The 22,287-nt window shown below is 43.7% G+C and overlaps 1 protein-coding gene and 1 non-coding gene across 3 annotated transcripts in view; both read right to left on the bottom strand.

Moving 5' to 3' along the window:
- PIAS3 (protein inhibitor of activated STAT 3) overlaps positions 1-7,690 on the bottom strand; it is a 39,370-nt gene extending 31,680 nt beyond the window's left edge. The window contains exon 1 of one of the 2 annotated variants that reach the window (XM_032234402.1): positions 7,452-7,690. Coding sequence is in view for 1 of the 2 variants with exons in the window: in XM_032234400.1 (XP_032090291.1) it covers positions 2,269-2,292 (24 nt within the window). In the remaining variant the exon portion in view is untranslated. Of the gene's footprint in view, positions 1-2,268; positions 2,658-7,451 lie in introns of those variants that run through there. The other variant, XM_032234400.1, reaches the window with a different exon arrangement.
- Positions 7,691-13,301: 5,611 nt separating this feature from the next.
- Positions 13,302-13,406, bottom strand: LOC116520304. Its single transcript, XR_004256749.1, has one exon. It is a non-coding gene; the product is annotated as a U6 spliceosomal RNA (small nuclear RNA).
- Positions 13,407-22,287: the final 8,881 nt, after the last annotated feature.

Here is a 22,287-nt window from a genome sequence, read left to right as displayed (position 1 = left end):
CGGCAGTATTTCATTTGAACAAACGTGGCAAGAAAAGTCGTCACATGGGGGGCAAGCTCACGTAGCAACGAAAATGTTTTGGCTCGATAGTGGTCGTAAGTCGAGGACCAGCTGTATTCATCAATCTGCTGAAGCCACAGTTGCCTAACCCAAGTCACAACAACACAACTCTGCAGGATCCTGGCAACAATTTCAGACCCAAATAAAGAAATTGAATTCGGACTTAATGCTCTAACCCAGTGTTTCTCAACCTTGGCAACTTGAAGATGTCTGGACTTCAAGTCCCAGAATTCCCCAGCCAGCGAATTCGCTGGCTGGGGAATTCTGGGACTTGAAGTCCAGACATCTTCAAGTTGCCAAGGTTGAGAAACACTGCTCTAACCGAATTCTCTCATTACAAACAGACCTCGACTTACAACAGTCCATTTAATGACCGTTCAAAGTTAGGACGCCACTGTAAAAAGGGACTTGTGACCGTTTTTCACACTTACGGCCTTAGGATCACCTGATCAAAATTCAAATGTTTGGCAACCGACTCATATTTATGACGGTCGCAGTGTCCCGGGGTCACGCGATCCGCTTTTGTGACGTGCTGACAAGGAAAGTCAATGGGGAAGCCGGATTCACTTAACAACCATGCTACTGCAGTGATTCACTTAACAACTGTGGCAAGAAAGGTCTTAAAATGAGGCAAAATTCACTTAACAAATGTTTCACTTAGCAACAGCAATTTTGGGCTCAATTGTGGTCATAAACCCGAGGACTACCTTACTCAAAGGCAATTCGGAGATTCACTTAATAACCGTCACTAACAAATGCAATGATTCACTTAACAGCCCTGGCAAGAGAAGTCATAAAATGGGGCAAAACGCACTTAACAAATGTTTCACTTAGCCACAAAAATTCAAAGATACAGAAGAAAAAAAATTGGCAATGATGATAGATTTAAGAAGATAAACCATCCATACCCATCGCCCCATTTTCATCCCCCCTTTCTCCCCCTCCTCTATTCAGGGACCCCAGCCCCATTGATGGCCCCCCAACCCACCTTAACTTCCCTGGATTCCCCCCCAAACACACACAATAACTCATCCCTTACTATCTGGCGTCCCTCTGGCCACATCCATCCATGCCCACTGCCCTCTTTCCTCCCCCTCCCCAATTCAGGGACCCCAGCCCCATTGACACCCCCCCTCAACTGCCCCATTCACACACATCCCACCCACTTTCACTTCCCTGGATCCCCCTCCCCCAATAACTCGCCCCTCACCATCTGTGGGCCCCTCTGGTCAAATCCATCTATGCTCATTGCCCCCTTTTTTCCCCCTCCCCAATTCAGGGAACCCAGTTCCCAGAGTTGAGCCCCCCCCCCCACCCACCTCAGCCTTAATTTCCCTGGATTCACCCCCCAACTCACCCCTCACCACCTGTGGGGTCCTCTGGTCAAATCCATCCATGCCCATCTTCCCCTTTCCCCCCCTCCCCAATTCAGGGACCCCAGCTCCAGAGATGACCCCCATCCCCATTTGCAGCCCCCTCACCCACTCCAACCTTAACCTCCCTGGATCCCCCTCCCTCAACAACTCACCCCTCTGCCCCCCTCCAATCCATCCATACCCACAGCCCCCTTTTCTCCCCCCTTGTCCCCCTCCCCAATTCAGGGACCCCAGCCCCATTAACGCCTCCCCCGCACCACAGCCTTAACCTCCCTGGATCCCCCCCCCAATAACTCATCCCTTACCATCTGGGGGCCCACCTGGCCAAACCCATCCATGCCCACCGCCCCCTTTCCCCCCCATCTCTCCAATTCAGGGATCCCAGCCCCATTGTGGCCTCCCCCGTCCACAGCCTTAACTTCCCTGGATCCCCCTCCCTCAACAACTCACCCTTCACCATTTGGGGGGCCCCCTGGCCAATCCACCCATGCCCATCTCCCCCTCCCCAATTCAGGGACCCCAGCCCCATTGACTCCCCCCCACCGCCTCATTCGTAGCCCCCCCTCACCAAACTTAACTTCCCTGGACTCCCCCCTCTCTCCCTCAACACCGTTTTGCCCCCCCCATCCTGCCCCCCCTCCTGGGACCTTTGCAGCCCCCTCCCCAAATTCGGTGCGAGCCCCCCACCCACGACTCCAACCCGCATTTCCCCCCCTCTCCTCATTCCCCCCCCCCGGGCTCGTCTCCCCCGCCCTCTCGGGCCCCCGCTCCCCGAGGATGATGGGCTTTGTAGTCCCGCCCCTCTGGTTTCCCTCCCCCCCCTCCCGCCTACCTTCAGCTCAGCCGCCTCCGCCATCTTGAGGCATCGTCGCCCCCTTCGCCCAGGGAGCGGGGAGAAATTCCGAGGCCGAGGGAGAAGCGCGCGACAGGCAGCCAGCAACAGCAGCGCAGGCCTTGGCCACGCCCCACTCCCTCCCTCCCTTCTGAAGGGCGGGAGGGAGTGGAGGAGGAGAGGGGGCGGGGCCTTGGGAAGCGCTGTAGGGAAGGCGGCTTTTTAGGGAGCGTGGCCAAAGTGCCAACCGCGTGCGCAGGCGGAGGGAGGGAGGGAGGGAGGGATGGTCGCTTGGAGAGCAGCAGAAAGAACCGGGTGGCCCCGTTCGCACGCGTGTTCGCTTCACGTGCGAAGGAAAAGGAAGGAAGGAAGGGGGAGACAGACAAAGATAGAAAGAGGAAGGGAAAGGAAGGAAGGGGGAGAGAGAGACAAAGATAGAAAGAGAAAGAAAGAAAAGAGGAGGGAGGGAGAGACAGAAAAGAGAGAGACAAAGATAGAAAGAGAAAGAAAAAGGAAGGGAGAGAGGAGAAAGAGAGAGAAAGGAAGGAAGGGAGGGAGAGAGAAAGGAAGAGAAAGGAAGGAAGGGAGAGAGAAAAAGAAAGAGACAAAGGAAGGAAGAGAGAGAAAAGAGAGAGAGAGAGAGAAATAAAAAGAGAACGAGAGAAAGAGAAAAAAGGAAAGAGAAAGAAAGTGGGGGAGAGAGACACAAGAAAGAAAGGAAGGAAGGAAGGAAGGAAGGAAGGAAGGAAAAGAAAGAGAACTTACAGTGACAATTGAGGCCAAAATTTTGGTTGCTATGCAAGAGCATTAAGTGAGTTTCATGTTTTACAAATTGGCCACGCCCACCCAGTCTCATGACTGCCAAGCCATGCCCTCAAAATAGGCCACACCCACAGAATAGGTAGTTAAAAATTGTGAATTTGCACCCCTGGTGCAAATTCTCCCGCCACGAACCTCTTGGCTGAAGGCGAAGGGTGGCTTAGGAGCCAAGGCGAGAGCTGGGGGGACTCAAAGCATAAAACGAGACACAAGCATCTTTTAGCATGAGAAGAATCCAGCATTTTTTCCCCCCAAGGGCAGGTATATAACCCCTCCAGTGGCAGGGATTTGTTTAGTGACCGTTCAAAGTTAGAACGGCACTGGGGGGGGAGTCACTTATCGCAGCCTGCTCGGCAACGGGGATCCTGAAGTCTTCCCAGGACTACTTGCATTTTTGAACATTGAACGGTCGCTAAACGAACTGTCGTAAGTAGAGGACTACCCACCCTGACTTCACTTCAGCAGGCAGAGACAGTAGATTAATATATTCAAAACCACCGTTTGGAATTCCCATGCGGTAAATCCCTTGCTCCATCCAAGAATCCAGAAGATAAACAATAAGGACTCCCTGCCAAGACTGGAATTTTCATGGGCTCCGATTTCAGGCGCTCGATGCCGCTACCGACGTCAGTTGAGGGATTTGGCCACCCCTGCAAACCCTCCCCATTGTTCAGACGGCAAACTTGGCCCAAAGGAGTTTTTGAATTTTGTTTTAGATTTAGATTAACAGAGTTGGAAGGGACGTTGTAGGTCATCTAGTCCAACCCCCCAGCCAAGCAGGAGAACCCTACACCAGATGGCAGTCCAGTCTCTTCTTGAAAGCCTCCAGGGATGAAGCTCCCACAACTTCTGAAGGCAACTTCGGTTCCATGGGTTCATTTTTCTCACTGTCAGAAAATTCCTCCTTATTTCCAGGTTGAATCTCTCCTTGATCCAGCCGCATTCAGAATGGAGTGCATGATGTGAGAAATTTTATATCTATCCTTCTTCCCTGTATCTTACTTTTTTTTCTTTTTGATTATTTGTACTGTAAGCCGCCTGGAATCCTACGGGATTGGGCGGCATATAAATGTTCTTAAACTTAAACTTGATCAGTTTCCATCCGTTCTTCCTTCTCTGGCCTTCAAAGGTGCTTTGGAGAATAGCTTGACCCCCTAACTCCTCTCTGGGGCAGCTCCTCAAATATTGGAAGATGCTCTCACGTCTCCCCTGGTCCTTCTCTTCCCTAGACTAGCCAGGCCCAGTTCCTGCAACTGTTCATCATATGTTTGAGCCTCCAGTCTCCTCATCATCCTGGTTGCTCTTCTCTGCCCTCTTTCTAGAATCTCAACATCCTTTATAGTTTAATAGAGTTGGAAGGGACTTTGTAGGTCATCTAGTCCAACCCCCTGTCCAAGCAGGAGACCCTCCACCATTTCTGACAGATGGCAGTCCAGTCTCTTCTTGAAAGCCTCCAGGGATGAAGCTCCCACAACTTCCGAAGGCAACTTCTGTTCCGTGGGTTGATGGTTCTCCCTGTCAGGAAATTCCTCCTTGTTTCCAGGTTGAATCTCTCCTTGGTCAGTTTCCATCCATATTATTCCTTGTCTGGCCTTCAGGTACTTTGGAAAATAGCTCGTCTCCTTCCTCCTCTCTGTGGCAGCCTCTCAACTATTGGAAGATGCTCTCCTGTCTCCCCTGGTCCTTTTCTTCCCTAAACTAGCCAAGCCCAGTTCCTGCAACTGTTCTTCATATGTTTTAGTCTCCAGGCCTTTGATCATCTTAGATTCAGATTAATAGAGTTGGAAGGGACCTTCTAGGTCATCTAGTCCAACCCCCATGCCCAAGCAGGGTGATTTACCCATTGTGTTGGCTTTTTGGAAGGCCAAAAAAGGATGGTCACATGACGCCAGGACACTGCAACCGTCGTAAATATGAGTCTCTGTTGCCATGCAACCCAATTTCAATCACATGACCTCACGGACGCTGCAACAGTCGTATATCTGAAAAATGGTCGTAAGTCACTTTTTTCATTTCGGCACGAGATATGGATGGAGGGAAGTTAAGATTATCTGTGAATTGCCTTTGATAACAGGTAGTCCTCGGGTTACGACCACCATTGAGCCCAAAATTTATGTTGGTAAGTGCTGAAACATTTGTTAAGTGACTTTTGCCACCTTTTATGACTTTTCTTGCCACCGTCGTTAAGTGAATCATCGCATTTGTTAGGTTAGTAACATGGTCATTAAGTGAATCCGGCTTCCCCATTGACACGTCGCAAAAGGGGATCGCATGAACCCGGGACACTGTGACCGCCAAGCTTCTGAATGTTAATTGCATGTTCATGGGATGCTGCAAAGGTCATAATTGTGGAAAACAGTCGCAAGTCCCTTTTTCAGCACCGTTGTAACTTTGAAAGGTCACTAAATGAACTGTTGTAAGTCGAGGACTACCTGCATACTGCTAAATTTACTAGGGATTGATAACCCTCTGTGTTTGCCTACTCAGGAACACGTTCCCTCCTCCTTTAATACAGCTAGCAATGAAGGTAGTCCTTGATTTATGACCACAATCCAGCCCAACATTTATGTTGTTAAGTGACAGTTAAATAGGCCTGGTGGAAAATGAAGATGTTTAAAAAGACACTAGATTTGAGCACCATGTGCTATAAAACACATATGCATGTGTGTGTGTGTGTGTGTGTGTGTGTGTGTGTTGTATTTGTGCTGATAAATAAATAAAGGGAGACTAGTATAGATCTATTTCAAGCTATTTAGCTCTCATCAGCTAGCCATACCCTTACTGGGATTAGAACCTGTGCTGTATTACATCTTAGGCAGATGTGTTAACCATTAAGCCACAAGGTTCTCCTTCCTTTACCAGCTGAGCCAGGGAAATAGGTATGTATTTAGTGTCACAACCCCTGGTATGGCCAAATATGGGAGGCAGTCTACTGCTTCCTACAAATATGTAGGAATATGTGTGTGTGTGTGTGTGTGTGTGTATCTATATATCTATATATCTATCTGTATATCTATATCTATATCTATATCTATCTATATCTATATCTATATCTATCTATATCTATCTATCTATCTATCTATCTATCTATCTATCTATATATATATATATATATCATGAATATGCACCCACAACTTCTGGTGGCAAGCTGTTCCACTGGTTAATTGTTCTCACAGTTAGGAACTTTCTCCTTAGTTCTTGGTTGTTTCTCTCCTTGATTGGTTTCCATTCGCTGCTTCTTGTTTTGCTTTCGGGCACCTTGGAGAATATGTTAACCCCCTTTTTTGCTATTACCCTGTTGTGTGTTGTTACCTTAAAAAACACACACATTTATCCAATTTGGTGTAATTTACACCCAGGTTTCAGTTACCACTGGGTTAAATTCACCAGGCTGCCTGTGAATTACCTCTATCACTATTGTTATAGGGACCCCAAGACAAATTCCTTGTGTGTCTATTCACATGTGGCCAATAAAGAATTTTAAAATTCTACATTTCAGCTCCACTTTAAAGGTAAAGGTTCCCCTCGCACATAGGTGCTAGTCGTTCCTGACTCTAGGGGGCAGTGCTCATCCCTGTTTCAAAGCCGAACAGCCAGCGCTGTCCGAAGACGTCTCCGTGGTCATGTGGCTGGCACGACTCAACTCCCCCGAAGGCGTACGGAACGCTGTTCCCTTCCCACCAAAGGTGGTTCCTATTTTTCTACTTGCATTTTTTACATGCTTTCGAACTGCTAGGTTGGCAGAAGCTGGGACAAGTAACGGGAGCTCACTCCATTATGCGGCGCTGGGGATTCGAACCGCCGAACTTCTGATCAAGAAGCTCTTAGCGTCTTAGCCACTGAGCCACTGTGAACTTTTACTTTTTTCTACTTTTTACGTTTTACACGTTACTTTACTTTTTTACTTTAGTTATTTACTTTACTTATTCTACTTTTTTATTTTACTTTTTTACTTTAATTTACAGTAGGCACACACACGAATGCTGGCTAGAGGATTTTACACTTTTAAAGTCACACACAAACACACAAACAAAAACACACACACATACACAAAACGCGAGAGGCCAGGCTAACCCTTCTGAAAAGTGCTCGGATTCATGCAGGATTAACTTGAAGCCCACCCACCTAATTACTCCCCTCCCCCCAAAAAAACCAATTTACATTGCGGGAAACCTAAAAGCCCAGCTGAGCTCTTCTTAAGGCAAACCCCAGCCCCGAAAAATCCCGCAAAAGTTGGGAGGACTTTGGTCACTGTTCCCAAAACTGCGGGGCTGATGCTGCAGGATTTGTGGCTCTGAACTGCTTCCTTACTGAAAAATAATACTTTTTGGGGAAGTGGGTTGTCCTGGGCTATTTTCACTTACCCTGTTCTCTTTAATGTCCTTTTTCCTCTTGGCTCCACCTGGCCTCTGCCAAGAAGCCTACTGGGTACACAGGGAGCGCTGGGTTTAAGGGTTTTTTGCACCCCCCTCCAGTTGTAAGTCCACACCTGTTTGTTACCCTTAGCCTGCACAAAAGAGCCCATCGCCCTCTCTCAAGCCAGAAACGCTTTTTAAAGACCACTCCTCCAGCTGGTTCCTCTGTTAGCCAGAAGCAGGAAGTTACAGATCCAGGCAGTTAAAGAAACTTTCACACACACACACAAACACAACAGAAAGGTTTTATTCACTGGTTGTGCCCCCTGCAGTTTGATTGCCACACCAGCCGGATTTCGGGGCAGCTCTTAAATCGAGTTACTGGTTTAAAATATACCACAGCTCTCTTGGTTTCTCTTTCTTTCTTTCTTTCTTTCTTTCTTTCTTTCTTTCTTTCTTTCTTTCTTTCGCCAGCTTTTGAGGCAGCTCTTAATTGAGTTACTGGTTTAAAATATACCACAGCTCTCTTGGTTTCTTTCTTTCTTTCTTCCTTCCTTCCTTCCTTCCTTCCTTCCTTCCTTCCTTCCTTCCTTCCTTCCTTTCATTTATTCACAAACATTTGGAATACAGTGTATTGTCAGGCTATATCATTTACAAAAAAGCAAAGAACAAAAAGAAATATTAACACATATATTAAAGATAAAGGTTCCCCTCGCCCATATGTGCTAGTCGTTCCCGACTCTAGGGAGCGGTGCTTATCTCCGTTTCAAAGCTGAAGAGCCAGCGCTGTCCGAAGATGTCTCCGTGGTCATGTGGCCGGCATGACTCAATGCTGAAGGCGCACGGAATACTGTTACCTTCCCACCAAAGGTGGTTCCTATTTTTCTACTTGCATTCTTTACCTGCTTTCGAACTGCTAGGTTGGCAGAAGCTGGGAGAAGTCATGGGAGCTCCCTCCGTTACGTGGCGCTAGGGATTCGAACTGCCCAACTCCCGACCTTTCTGATCAACAAGCTCAGTCACTGAGCCACTGTGTCCCTTGATATATTATATTAACAGAATACATATATATTAATAACAGTAATAATAGTGTAACAGAATAATTTTGACTAGATTTATCTTTATGTTAGCTTATTTGTAATTCTGTTAATTATGTTAGCCTATTTATAATTATAAACCACTTTTATATTTAATTCACACATAGCAATAATCTTTCCTCATCTAATTTCTACCTCTCATCTCTAACCACTCGTAAACTCTATTTCCATGTTAAGTAATATCCTGTGTCATCTTTGTCCTTTATTTTTAATGTCAATCTGTCCATCTCTGCGCAATCTAATATTTTCCGAATTACATCCTCATCCGATGGAGCATTCTCATTTTTCCAATGTTGTGCATATTCAATCCTTGCTGCTGTCAATAGAAGCAAAACTAAATATATAGTCCCTTTATCATAGCCCTCTGGCATTATCCCCAACAAAAATATTTCTGGCTTCAGATCTATATGTTGCTTTAAAGGAGTATATGAATCAATATGAATCCATATTGGCTCTTTGCTTTTATTATGAATTGCTTATGTTACTGTTGTGATTCAGCAGCAGTCTTCTGTGAGTCTTTTCAGGATGCAACAATACAGCTGGGGCTTGTTAGGGGCATCTTCTGGGGATAAAAGGACAGATGGTGCCACACCCTGGTTGCAGGAGTCAACGTTCCTTCGTTCGTTCAACATTCATTGATCATCGGTCGTGGTTTATTTGAAAGCACTTGGAGAAGTGATTTGCTTTCTGTAACCCTGATTCAAGGAGGCACTTGGAGAAGTGCATTGCTTTGTAAGAGTTTTTGTTTGCTATTCTGTTATCTAGTCAGAGACTTTATTTATGTTTATTTTTGGGCTCGCAGCCAGTCTGAGCCGAGAACTGATAAAGTGAGTTCCTTTTACGTTTGTCTGCCTGTCGTCTGTTAACGAGCGGAGAATTGGGGACAGAACATGTTACTATATAATTGTTACTGATTAAACCCATATTTGCTGTTTGCTTCTGATATGATATATTGCTAGAAATCATTAAGCATTGTTATTGGCTTCTGCTTATATTATTGTAGACTGTCAGGAATTAGTTGTTTTCTAGCCTAGCAAATTGTAACCTTAATGTTGGATGGCATTACTGGAAATGTTATCTCCCTGCTGCCTCTCGCTTCTATTCTTGGCTTCAAAGCTAGGCACATTCTTGAAAACATAGAAGAAAATTGTTACATGTGAATGTCAGGCCCCCATAGATAAAGGAACCAAACTAGGGAGTTTTCCTGGCTCAAAAATCCTTAAAGCATTCTGCCGAAAAACAACTTGGCAAAGGGGGGCCGCCTCTCCCTACACAAGGTAAAATGAGGACCTAGAGGAGGACTCTATGACCTGCTTAGAGAGGGCTGTAAACAGGGGTGGGTTTCTCGCCCCGTTCCAACCGGATCGGTTGGAACGAGGCCGGTGGCGTCCTCACGCACGCACGCGGCGGCTCGCGCACGCACACGGCATCCTCGCGCATGCACGCAGCGCGCGCGTGCATGCGTGTGGCGCGCGCATGCGTACTAGCATCTGCGCGATGCTCCAGCTGCTCCTGGAGGATCGCGGAGGCGTTCTGCGCATGCGTGGAAAGCGCAAAATTCAAAAAAAACGGGTAAGGAGCGGGCGCGGGTGTGCGGGCGCACGCGGGCGCGGGGGGTGGGGTTCGCCGTTCCCGGAAGTTACTTACTTCCGGGTTCGGCGACCAACCGGATCGCAGGGACCGGTGCGAACCGGTCGAAACCCAGCCCTGGCTGTAAAGCACTGTGAAGCAGTATATAAGTCTAAGCCAGTGATGGGCAACCTTTTTGGCGTGGTGTGTCAAAAATTGGCAAAAAATCGAGCATAACTCGCGTTGTGTGTCACTTCGACAAAAACATAATTTTGCGCAATTTATAGTTTAAACTACAAAAATGTATAATTGCAATATATAATTGTATTTAATAAACCAAAAACAAATTATTTAACATACCTGCTTAGTAACTTCTTTGTTCATCAGTCGATTTCGTATGTTGCCCTTGATATTATTGAACTTGTTTGGGGTGCCGTGAACCAGGGCTGTGGAGTCGGCTGCTTCCAGCTCCACGTCCTCATCAACATGCCGCTCCAGCCCGCCCCTGCTATGAATATTCCTAGTGACGCGAGGGCGAAGAATATGAATATTCATAGCGGGGGCGGGCCGGAGCGGCATGTTGATGAGGACGTGGAGCTGGAAGCAGCAGACTCCACAGCCCTGCTGTGAACTGAGATAAGTGTGGTGCGGTCGTAACCAACAGTCCCAGGAGTAGACTCTCTGTGCCGGCCTGACTGGAGAGAGGCGCGCATATACCAAGATTTAATACATAAACACATACTGGCATTCCATTTCATATTTCTAAAATCCTCCAATAACACTGAATCCTTATGTCCTATTCTAGCTAAACATCCATAATATTTAATAGCAAACTTTTCTAATCCTCCTTTCCAAATCGCTGTTTACAATTTTCATCTAGTTTCCTTATATTATACTCATACATATATATATAGGTTGTCATCATTATCCCTCCTTTATTTGACTATATCCTGTATCATAACATTTCCCCCCTAATAATCAAAACTTAACTGTATCTAACTTAATTCTTTTTTATTAACCTTTATATATAATCCAAAAGGATTTCTGTTCTGAACTCCCTCCTTCGCTCGTTCAAAGACGTCAGGCAGACAAACTTAAAAGGAAATAACTTTATCAGTCCTCGGCTCAGACTGGCTGCGAGCCCAAAATAAACATAAATAAAGTCTCTGGCAAGAAGATAACAGAATGTAAAAACAAAGATCTCTTACAGCCCAAACCAGGTGTCCAGAAAGAAAGCAAATCACTTCTCCAAGTGTCTCTTTGAATCGGGGTTACAGAAAGCAAATCACTTACCCAAGTGCCTCTCACAAACAAACCACGACCCATGAACCATGAACGAACGACGAACGTTGACTTCTGCAACCAGGGCGTGGCACCATCAGTCCTTTTATCTCCAGAAGACCACACTAACAAGCCCCAGCTGCATTGTTATTCCTGCATTCCGACTCAACTCACAGCAAACTTCTGCTGAATCACAACAGATTTCTAATCTTCCTTTCATGGGTACCATTCAATATTCATATCCAATTATTACTTATCATAACACTACACATTGTATACATTATTGTCATTATCAATTATTTATTTAATTGAAAGGTCCAGCCCCGACTAGAACGAATGTGTGTTGTGAATTTTAAATTATTTTTTTTTTCCATTTTCTTTTTTTCTTTGGCTTTGTAAGCCGCCCAGAGTCCTGCGGGATTGGGCGGCCTATAAATTTAATAAATAATAATAATAATAATAATAATAATAATAATCACCAAAAATCAGATGGTCAAGATCTTGTGGGATTTCCATATACAAACCGACAAAATACTGGCGCATAATACACCAGACATCACACTGGTTGAGAAAAATAAGGTCACAATCATAGACATCGCAATACCAGGTGATAGCAGGGTCGCCGAGAAGGAACATGAAAAAATCGCAAGATACCAGGACTTAAAAATAGAAATTCAGCGACTATGGCACAAACCAGCAGTAATAATTCCAGTGGTAATTGGCACACTGGGTGCTATTCCAAAAGCACTGGAATTACATTTTAAACAGTTAAAAATTGACAAAATCACCATCAGTCAAATGCAAAAAGCCGCACTGCTTGGATGTGCACGCATATTACGAAAATACGTTACGATGTCCTAGGCCCCTGGGTGGGGCCCGACTAGTAACCAATGCCAAATCCGGCGAAACAACTGGCCGCTGTGATACAATTGTATAATACATAATGATAATAATAATAATAATAATAATAATAATAATAATAATAATAATAATATCTATTATCACTAAATTTCACTAAGTGTAACTATAAAGGTTTTTTTTTCAAGCGACGACTGATCTTTCTTTTTGTTGTTTCTTTTCTTTTTCTCCTTTTTTTTTCCTTTGATTTTTTTTTTTTTGATTGGCAGGACCATCTCGAGACAGGCAGCAGAGGGAACTCCCGCCTAAGAAATCGTGGGAAGGCATCAGTGGCTTCTCGTCAGCGATCATGTTGCCCATCCTGTTTTTATCCACAGCCGCAGGAAAAATGGACTGCTGAGTTTTGTCCAAACCAGTTCCTTAGATTTTTTTAAAAATATTTTTTTTTATTGAAAATTTTTGGGGAAAAAAGGGGGGGTTTACAAATATTTCCCTCCCTTCCCCCACCCTCCCCACCCAAACTCAACCCCCCCCAACCTTCCCCACCCCCCGACTTCCTAAAACAAATACAGGGTATAAATCTTTAACAAAGATGTTCTAAAATAAACTTTAAAAAAGTTAGTCTCATCTTTCATTTGAGCTTTAACTCCTCTTTCGTTAGGCTAACTCTAAACAGATAAAATCATTCCTTGCTTCTTCAGTCATAAACTATCTGGAATTTTCTTAGTCCCGTATTTATTTTGAATATAGTCAATCCATCTTCTCCACTCCAGTTTATATTTCTCATTTGAGTGGTCCTTGAGATATGCTGATATTTTAGCCATCTCTGCTAAGTTTGTTACTTTTAATGTCCATTCTTGAATAGTAGGCAAATCTTCCTTCTTCCACTATTGCGCCACCAACAGTCTTGCTGCCGTTATTATATGCAAAATCAAGTTAGTCTCTATAACAGTACAATCAGTAGTTATACCTAACAGGAATAACTGAGGGGTAAACTTTATCCTTTTTTAAAGAACATTTTGCATAATCCACCATATTTTTATCCAGAATGCTTAAAAATATGGAACGCTTCACGAATGTGCGTGTCATCCTTGTGTCATCCAGCCATGCTAATCTTCTCTGTATCGTTCCAATTTTAGTATATGTTCTGCCGAAGTTCCTTAGATTTTGAAGCCACAATGTTTTTCTGCTTGGACCTCATTTACCTTCAATCTTTCCCTGGAGGATTAAGTGAAAGATGCTTTATTTTTCCAGGTGTGGCATCCCAGGTCCGAAATAGTCTCACTTTTGCTTTTTGATGGTTCTGATGATTTTACCTTGGTTTTTCCAGGCGATTTATCCCCTCCTCCTTTCTGATTTTGTTGACCCAGCTTCAGTGGTGGGTTTCAAAAATTGTTGGAACTGTGGGTGTGGTCTCCTTTGTGGGAGTGGCTTTCCATCCGTGTGACTGGATGGGAGTGGCTTGCCACCCATGTGACCAGATATGAAATTATTAATTAGTACTTAGGTCGGTCCAAGTAGCTATTCAGAAGTTAGTGGTTAGAAGCAGTCGTAAAGCAAGATATGGAATTAAAACCAGAAATATTTTGTTGGGTATTTGAAAAGGAGTATAATATATATTTAATTTTACACATGTTAGCAGCTGCTGGAATTGTGTTTGCACAACAGTCAACACTCAAATGAGAGATATAAACAAGACTGGAAAAAATGGATTGACTATATACAAAATAAATACGGGACCAAGAAATTCCAGTTAGCCTATGCTTAAGATCAGAAATGATTTAAACTGTTTAAAGTTGGTTCAGTAAGAAGAAGCTAAGGTCAATGTAGAATGTCATTAATTTCTTTATTTCTTTTTTCTCAATAGATTTTAGACTGTGTTAGTTAAAAATCCATACCGTGTACGGGTTCTGGGAAGTCGGGGGGGGGGGAAGGAGGAGGGGGGTTGAGGGGGTGGAGGGAGGGAGGGGCATACAAAAAAATTGTACTTCAATGTCTTAATGATTGATGAATGATGAAATACTTGTGTTTTTTAAAAGAAATAAAACCTTTTTCTAAAAAAAAAACAGTGGAAAAACAGATATGTAAATGAATAAATATTACAATGTGCAGGAATAAATAAATTAACAATTAAAATCAAGAAAGCTTTGAATATTTTTTCACGTGGGATTGGTTTTAGCAATTGCCAACTAACGGAAACAGAAATTAGAAATCCAAAAGTATGAAAGAAAACACCAATTATATAAGGAAAGATCCCTAAAATGTATAAGGAAATATTACTAGATCATTATTAATGCGTAGATAACTGTGGGACATTACACACCCACCAGTGGTGGTTTCAAAAAAAATTTTGGAACCTCTTCTGTAGGTGTGGCCTGCTTTCCAGATCCACTGGTGGAACCTCTTCTAACCGGTTCGGTAGATTTGACAAACCGGTTCTACCGAATAGGTGCGAACTGGTAGGAACCCACCTCTGCCCAGCTTATACATAATAGTCACCTATCAATCCACATTTCAAATGCTTCTATTTCTTCAAGTGGTTTTCTATCGGAGACCAACTCCCCCCTCCATAGAGCAGGATAGAAAAGATGTTGCCTCAATGTATAAATGATTGTGATTGATACTAAAACTGTATAAGGAGATATTGAAAAAGGGAAGAATGAAGGATGGAATATTGATTTAACTATGGAAATATGAACAACCAAAATAGGTGGAAAACACGTCTTTGAATATTATAGCGATATGAAAGGGGGGAAAAAGTTAAAATAGAGATAGAAAATAGCGGGGGGGGGAATAATAATTATATATTAATATGTTAAGATATACAAAAGGACAGAAAGGTGGTTCAGAAAGGAAGGGTGATGGTAATATGAAACAATGGAAATGAAATGTAATATTTAGGAATAATAAGACTATGTTTATGTGTACTGAAATGATACCCAGATACCACACCATTCACGCACTGATATGTATAAAGAATGTAAAAAATAAAATTTTGATTGAAAAAGAAAAAGAAAAGTTGTAGCATCTGACAAGCCTGATTTTCAGTCTTAGGCTTATGTCGTGACAATGGCAGAAGACATTATTTTTATTGTGAAGAATGCTGTTTGAGCTTTCTCTATCCTTGTTTTTACTTCAGTGGTCCTACATCACCAAATGAACTGTTCTGTGCCAAGGGCTACCCGTATGATGATGATGATTATGGTTATTACTATTCTGTCACTTTGCATGCACACGGAGGGCTTCTGCACCAGAGACAAATTTCTTCGTGTGTCTAATCACACTTGGCCAAATAGAAGAGAAGAGAAGAATAGGAATGGAAAAGAAGAGAAGAGAAAAATGGGAATGGAATGGAGTGGAAGGGAAGGGGAGGAGAGGAGAGAAGAGAAGAGGAGAAAAATAGGAATGGAAGAGAAAAATAGGAATGGAAGAGAAGAGGAGAGAAGAGAAGAAAAATAGGAATGGAAGGGAAGAGAAGAGGAAAAGAGAAGAGGAAAATAGGAATGGAATGGAATAGAATAGAATAGACTTTATTGCCACTTTGAATGCACACTAACTGGCATACATTAAAAATGAAATTTCGTTGCGTTCAGCTCTTAAAGAATCACCACCTCCAATATTACACTACATAAATATGGCAAGATAAATAAATAAATAGATACAAAAGTATTTATATATACCCACATATATCATATGCTTTGCCATTTTTGAAAGCCACCCCATTCAAAAGACAGGGTGGCACATAAAACAAGGAAGCCATAAAGAGATTAACCTACGAATCAGATAAGGCGCATCAACCCACCCCATAACCAATGAAGGCTCAATGCATTGAAACACCTTCTCTCTGCTACTCTGCAGCACGCCTGCAAAACTGAATTATGTGTGCAGCAGCAGTGGGCTTCACATTTCACATTAACCCTGGTTTGCTGCACGCCTGTGCGCCCGCTCACTTCCCCCTTCTGCGCATGCGCCTGGTCTTCTGCAAATGTGCTTTGCTTGCGCGCATGTGTCCGGTCTCAAAGACGTGTCTAGGAAGGCATAGAGCCAGGGCGGTTGGGCGGGGCCCACCTGTGATTTCCGCTACCGCTTTGGGCGAACCGATCCAAACCGGCTGAATGCCACCTCGGGTGTGTACCATGAATGCAGTCGTGCCCCTTTAGACACGGCCTGGAGAATTTTCCTCTGATTTTGAAAAAAAAAATACATAGCTAAGGTGGTATTCTGCTGGTTCGCACTGGTTCAGGTGAATTGGTAGTGGCGGTGGCACGAGGCTCCACCCACCCGCCGAAATGTCATCATAGACCTTTTGCGTGCACGCTCCCGCTACCAAACCGGTAGTGAAGATAATAGGATACCCTGTGTTCTGACCCCCTCCTCCACCGAGACAAGCTTAAATGGAATGTCCTTTAATAACAAGACCAGAATCTCAGTGGCTGAAAGCCAAACAAACAAACAGATAAGGATCTTGGCAGCAAGTCCGACAAACCTTGGCAGCAACTCAGACAAACCTTGGTAGCAATCCAGCCTGCCAAGTTAGTTTCTCTTTAGTCAAAGTGTTGACTTCTGCAAGAAGGGCGTGGCACAAGCAGTCTTTTTTATAGTCTGGAGAGGAGCCTAATGACCACCAGCTGAGCGTAATTACCTCCTGTAATTGTGTAATTGTTCCTGACGCCAAGTAGCTCTTCGACAGCGTGCATCCCGGAACAACTCACTGTAGGTTTCTGGATCACTCTCCCTTGTCTCCACCCCACTGGTCCAAGGCTCAGGCACCACCTGGTGGCCAACCAGCCTCTCTGCGCCCTGCTCGGAGTCGGAACCCTGTCCGGGGTCCTCCACATCCCCCAGGGCCGACTCAGGGCCCCTCGCTGTCGGAGTCTGGTGGCAGCTCCAACGGCTCCTGCTGGGCCACAACACCCTGACTGATATACATAGGGTCACATCTGGTTAAAATTTGGACAAGAGGCCACCAGGAAATCCTAGCACAATTGCCAGACTTGTAAAACCAGGAAGGACAGCAAGGCAAGCCGCTTCCTTATTGTTACCAAGAAAAGTTTGTGGATGTGGTTGCAGCCGATGGAGTCGCAGCAGGAAACTGACCTGAGGTGATCCCGAAAAGCTTGTGCAATAGCAAACTTTTTCTGCGATTGTTGTCAAGAAAAGAACCTGAATGAAATCAGCCAGGATCAAAGTTTGCGGCCGGGGGGGAGGGTTGTTCTCATGGTTTTTTTTTTCCTTCCTTTTAGAAAAGGTTTGGAGGAGGGAGTCCTCAACTTACAACAGTTTGTTTGGCACGCCCGTTTCTGATCGCTTCTGCGGGGGTGGGGGGAATCCAGAATGTGCCCAGTGGGGCCTGTTTTGTTTCTCCCTTTTTTCATTCCTTTGACTTCATGTTCCCATTTGCGATCTTTCCTTCTGTGTCCATGGTGTCACTGAAGAAACTACAGGTAGTCCTTGACTTACAACAGCTCATTTAGCGACCATTCAAAACTACACCTGCACTGGAAAAAAGTGACAGGTCCATTTTTCACACTTACAACTGTTATAGTATCACCCATGATCATGTGATTAAAATTCAGAGGCTTGGCAACTGGCTCATATTTATTTATTTGTTTATTCCTTTCTTCCTTCCTTCCTTCTTTCAGTTAGTTGTTATTTAGTTATTTAGTTTCTTTAGTATTATAGTACCTCACATGATCATGTGATTAAAATCCAGACACTGGCTCATATTTATTTATTTCTTCCTTCCTTCCTTCCTTCCTTCCTTCCTTCCTTCTTTCTTTCTTTCTTTCTTTCAGTTAGTAGTTATTTAGTTATTTAGTTATTTAGTTATTTAGTTATTTAGTTATTTAGTTATTTAGTTATTTAGTTATTTAGTTATTTAGTTATTTAGTTATTTAGTTATTTAGTTATTTAGTTATTTAGTTATTTAGTTATTTAGTTATTTAGTTATTTAGTTATTTAGTTATTTAGTTATTTAGTTATTTAGTTATTATTTAGTTATTTAGTTATTTAGTTATTTATTATATTTTATTTATATCTTTTTTTCCCCTTTAATCAACATAAGTGATTGTTGAACAGTGTATTATCTGAGTTCATTTGGTTTTACAGGCTGGTATTAATAATGATGCTATGGTAATAACAATGATAATTCCTAATAATAATGTATGATTTACTTATACATAATAATCATAATAAGGGACGCGGTGGCTCAGTGGCTAAGATGCTGAGCTTGTCGATCAGAAAAGTTGGCAGTTCGGTGGTTCGAATCCCTAGGGCCGCGTAACAGAGTGAGCTCCCGTGACTTGTCCCAGCTTCTGCCAGCCTAGCAGTTCGAAAGCATGTAAAAAATGCAAGTAGAACAATAAGGACCACCTTTGCTGGGAAGGGAACAGTGTTCCGTGCACCTTTGCTGTTGAGTCATGCCGGCCACATGACCACGGAGACGTCTTCGGACAGCGCTGGCTCTTCGGCTTTGAAACGGGGATGAGCACCGCCCCCTAGAGTCGGGAACGACTAGCACATATGTGTGAGGGGAACCTTTACCTTAATAATCATAATAATATATTATTTACTCATAAGTAATAATAATCTTTCATCATTTAATTGTACATAGTAATGATGTTTTATCTTCTAATATCAACTTCCATTATCTAATCACTGGTAGAACAAGTCCCAGGTTGAAAAAAAAATCTGTTTCTTCCTTATCCTTTATTTTTAGTGTCTGTCTATCCATCTCCACACAATCTAGTATCTTTTTGATTTATACTCTCATCTGGTTCGTATTTATGACGGGCGCAGCGACGAACCTTCTGACATGCGAAGTCCATGGGGAAGGAGCCGGATTCACTACGCAACACTGTTACTCACTTCCACAAGGGCAGTGATTCACTTAACAACGGTGGCAAGGAAGGATGTGAAACGGGGCACTGGAAACATGGAGGCTGTTTGTCAGACTCCCATGGGGCCATGCGGGGACATCTCTGTAGGCTTGTCCTAAGTCCCAAGCTTGGTTGAGTCTTGCTGGGTGATGGAATGAAGGACAATGAAATGGCTCTGCCTTAAGGTAGATCTTTGTTATGTAGAATAGACTGGCCCATTGACAAAGGTATCTGCTTTCCTTTCCTTTCATAAAGTTTTTTTTTATTATTCAAATATATTCACAAAGATACATTCTTTTAGATACTATTAACATCTATCCAGTATTTAATACTACATATACTTACAGCGGCAAGGATTGCCTTTGCCCAGAAATGGAAAAACAAATTAATCCCAAATGAAGATGAAATAATAAGAAAGGTTATGGACTGTGCCGAAATGGATAAACTAACTAAAGAAATCCAGGGAAAGGAAGAATCAGAATTCTACCAGATATGGGATAAATGGTATAGGTGGATGGAGGAAAGAAACAAAAATCAATGAAAGAATATAACAAAAGTCAACAAATAATAGTTATGAATAAAATAAGAGGGTTAAGAATGGTGAAATCTAAATGAAATACAATAGAAGGGGAAATAATATAAGTTGAGCGGTATCCTCCAGTGGTGGGTTTCAAAAATTGTTGGAACCTACTCCATGGGTGTGGCCTCCTTTGTGGGAGTGGCTTTCCACCCATGTGACTGGATGGGAGTGGCTTGCTGCCCATGTGACCGGATGGGAGTGGCTTGCTGCCCATGTGACCGGATGGGAGTGGCTTGCCACCCATGTGACTGGATATGAAATTATGAATTAGTACTTAGATCGGTCCAAGTAGCTATTCAGAAGTTAGTGGTTAGAAGCAATCGTAAAGCAAGATATGGAATTAAAACCAGAAATATTTTGTTGGCTATTTGAAAGGGAGTATAATATATATTTAATTTTACACATGTTAGCAGCTGCTGGAATTGTGTTTGCACAACAGTGGGAAAACAGAGATATGTAAATGAATAAATATTACAATGTGCAGGAATAAATAAATTGACAATTAAAATCAAGAAGGCTTTGAATACTTTTTCACATGGGATTGGTTTTAGCAATTGCCAACTAACATAAACAGAAATTAGAAATCCAAAAGTATGAAAGAAAATACCAATTATGTAAGGAAAGGTCCCTAAAATGTATAAGGAAATATTACTAGATCATTATTAATGCGTAGATAACTGCGGGACATTACACACCCACCAGTGGTGGGTTTCAAAAATTTTTGGAACCTCTTCTGTAGGTGTGGCCTGCTTTCCGGGTCCACTGGTGGAACCTCTTCTAACCGGTTCGGTAGATTTGATGAACCGGTTCTACCAAATAGGTGTGAACTGGTAGGAACCCACCTCTGGCGGTATCGATTGATGATTGCTATTATAAAAAACAGGAAGTTCCTGTTCGTACTGTATTGTATAAATGTGGTGTACGTCTAATTTTTGTGTGTGTGTATTTTACCTGTTTGTTAATAAAAATCTTAAAAAAAACAACAAACATCTATCTATTAACTATTAACATTTATCACTACCTTCTTACAAATATAGAAAATCAGCTGGGCTCACTTTTTTGCCACCCCGTATCTTCATCTTATTTCGCAACAACACTACTCCTTTCGTCTTCAAAACCTCCCTTCTCTGCCTTCTTCTTTCCTCCTCTCCTTCCTCTTTTCCTCTTCCCCTCTCTTTCCCCCACCCCTCCTCTCTCCTCCTCCTTCTTATCCTCTCTCCTCTTACTTCCCCTCCTTTGCTTCCTCTGCTTTACCCTTCCTTTCTTCCTTTCCCTCCTTTCCGTTGTTGCCCTTGCTTATTTTCTTCCTCTGCCTCCCTTTTAGGGGAAAATATTCTGCCCTTTTAATATTTCCTAGAATACCGCATTTTCCTAGGAGAGGAAAATGGGTGCTAACTTCCTACATTTGCAAGCCCCAATTTCTGTTGTTCCCAAGGACTAGAAACTTGCTTGTTCTCTTTTAAAGGGAAAGCCAGCCACCCTAGGAAGAAAAACCATTTCCTGTGTCTCGTTTCTCCTGCAGGCCTCTCTCTCTCTGTCTCCCAGCCAGTTGTTCTGCTTTCTAAATTAGGCAGGTGGCAGCGAACGAGCGTCAGGTTCAAAGCCACGGCTGCCCACGGCCAACTTGCGATGCTCCGGTGCCAAAAGAAAGGCTCGTAGGATGTCGAATGGATACACATGACGGCTTTTGTTCCCTCTGCACATTTTTTCCAAGATTCCTCACTCCCACAGCCTGGCAGTTTTTCCACAGCCGGGCCGCTGTTTGCCCCATACCGTGTCCGAAGACTGCCCAAGTACTAGAGATAGGTTGCTGCCGGTACGCACCAGTACGGGCATACCGTTAGTGGAAATCGGCCATACGTTTGCGTACTGTTAGTGGCGGCAGCCTGGCCACGCCCACGTACCGGTACCGACCCAGCTTCTCTGGCCTTCCGGGAAGGTTCCTTGCTGTGCTCTTTCGAGGTGGTTCCCCCACTCCCCCAATTCCTCCCCGATGTTCTCAGTCTTCGAAATGAGGAATCCCGTCTTCCAGGATGACGTGGGCAGCCTGCCGGCTCCGTGGTGGGATCTCCCTGGAGAGAACCTGTTTTCCGCCAGAGAGGTAAGGAGAAATAGAACAATTGGATGAGTTCTCTCACAATGCAGTCGGTCCTTGGCTAAAGACCGCAACTGAGCCCAAAATTGATGTTGCTAAGTGTGAAATATGTCGAAAGCGTTGGCCCCGTTTTACGATTTTTCTTGCCGCACCCAGTGGTGGCATTCAGTCGGTTCAGACCAGTTCAGGCGAAGTGGTAGTGGCTGCCTTGGACACCCTCCCTGCCGCTATGCTGTCCTATTTAGCCACATTTTCTAAGCCGTGCACATGTGTGCAAGCCTCACACACTCACATTCTCGGTGCATGGCGAACCGGTGGTAAAATTATGTGAAAACCACCTCTGGCCACCACATCTGTTAAGTGAATCACTGGTACGGTTAAATTAGCAATCCGGTTGTTAAGTGAATCTGTTTCCCCATTGATGTTGTGAGTTGGAAGGTTGCAGAAGGGGGGGTGTCGAATGTACAGGTGGTCCTCAACTTATAGT

This window comes from Thamnophis elegans, chromosome 17 (genome assembly GCF_009769535.1).
Source record: "Thamnophis elegans isolate rThaEle1 chromosome 17, rThaEle1.pri, whole genome shotgun sequence".
NCBI classification, from domain to species: domain Eukaryota; kingdom Metazoa; phylum Chordata; class Lepidosauria; order Squamata; family Colubridae; genus Thamnophis; species Thamnophis elegans.
Note: the sequence above shows the minus strand (reverse complement) of the source record. Positions and strands in the feature narration are given on the sequence as shown.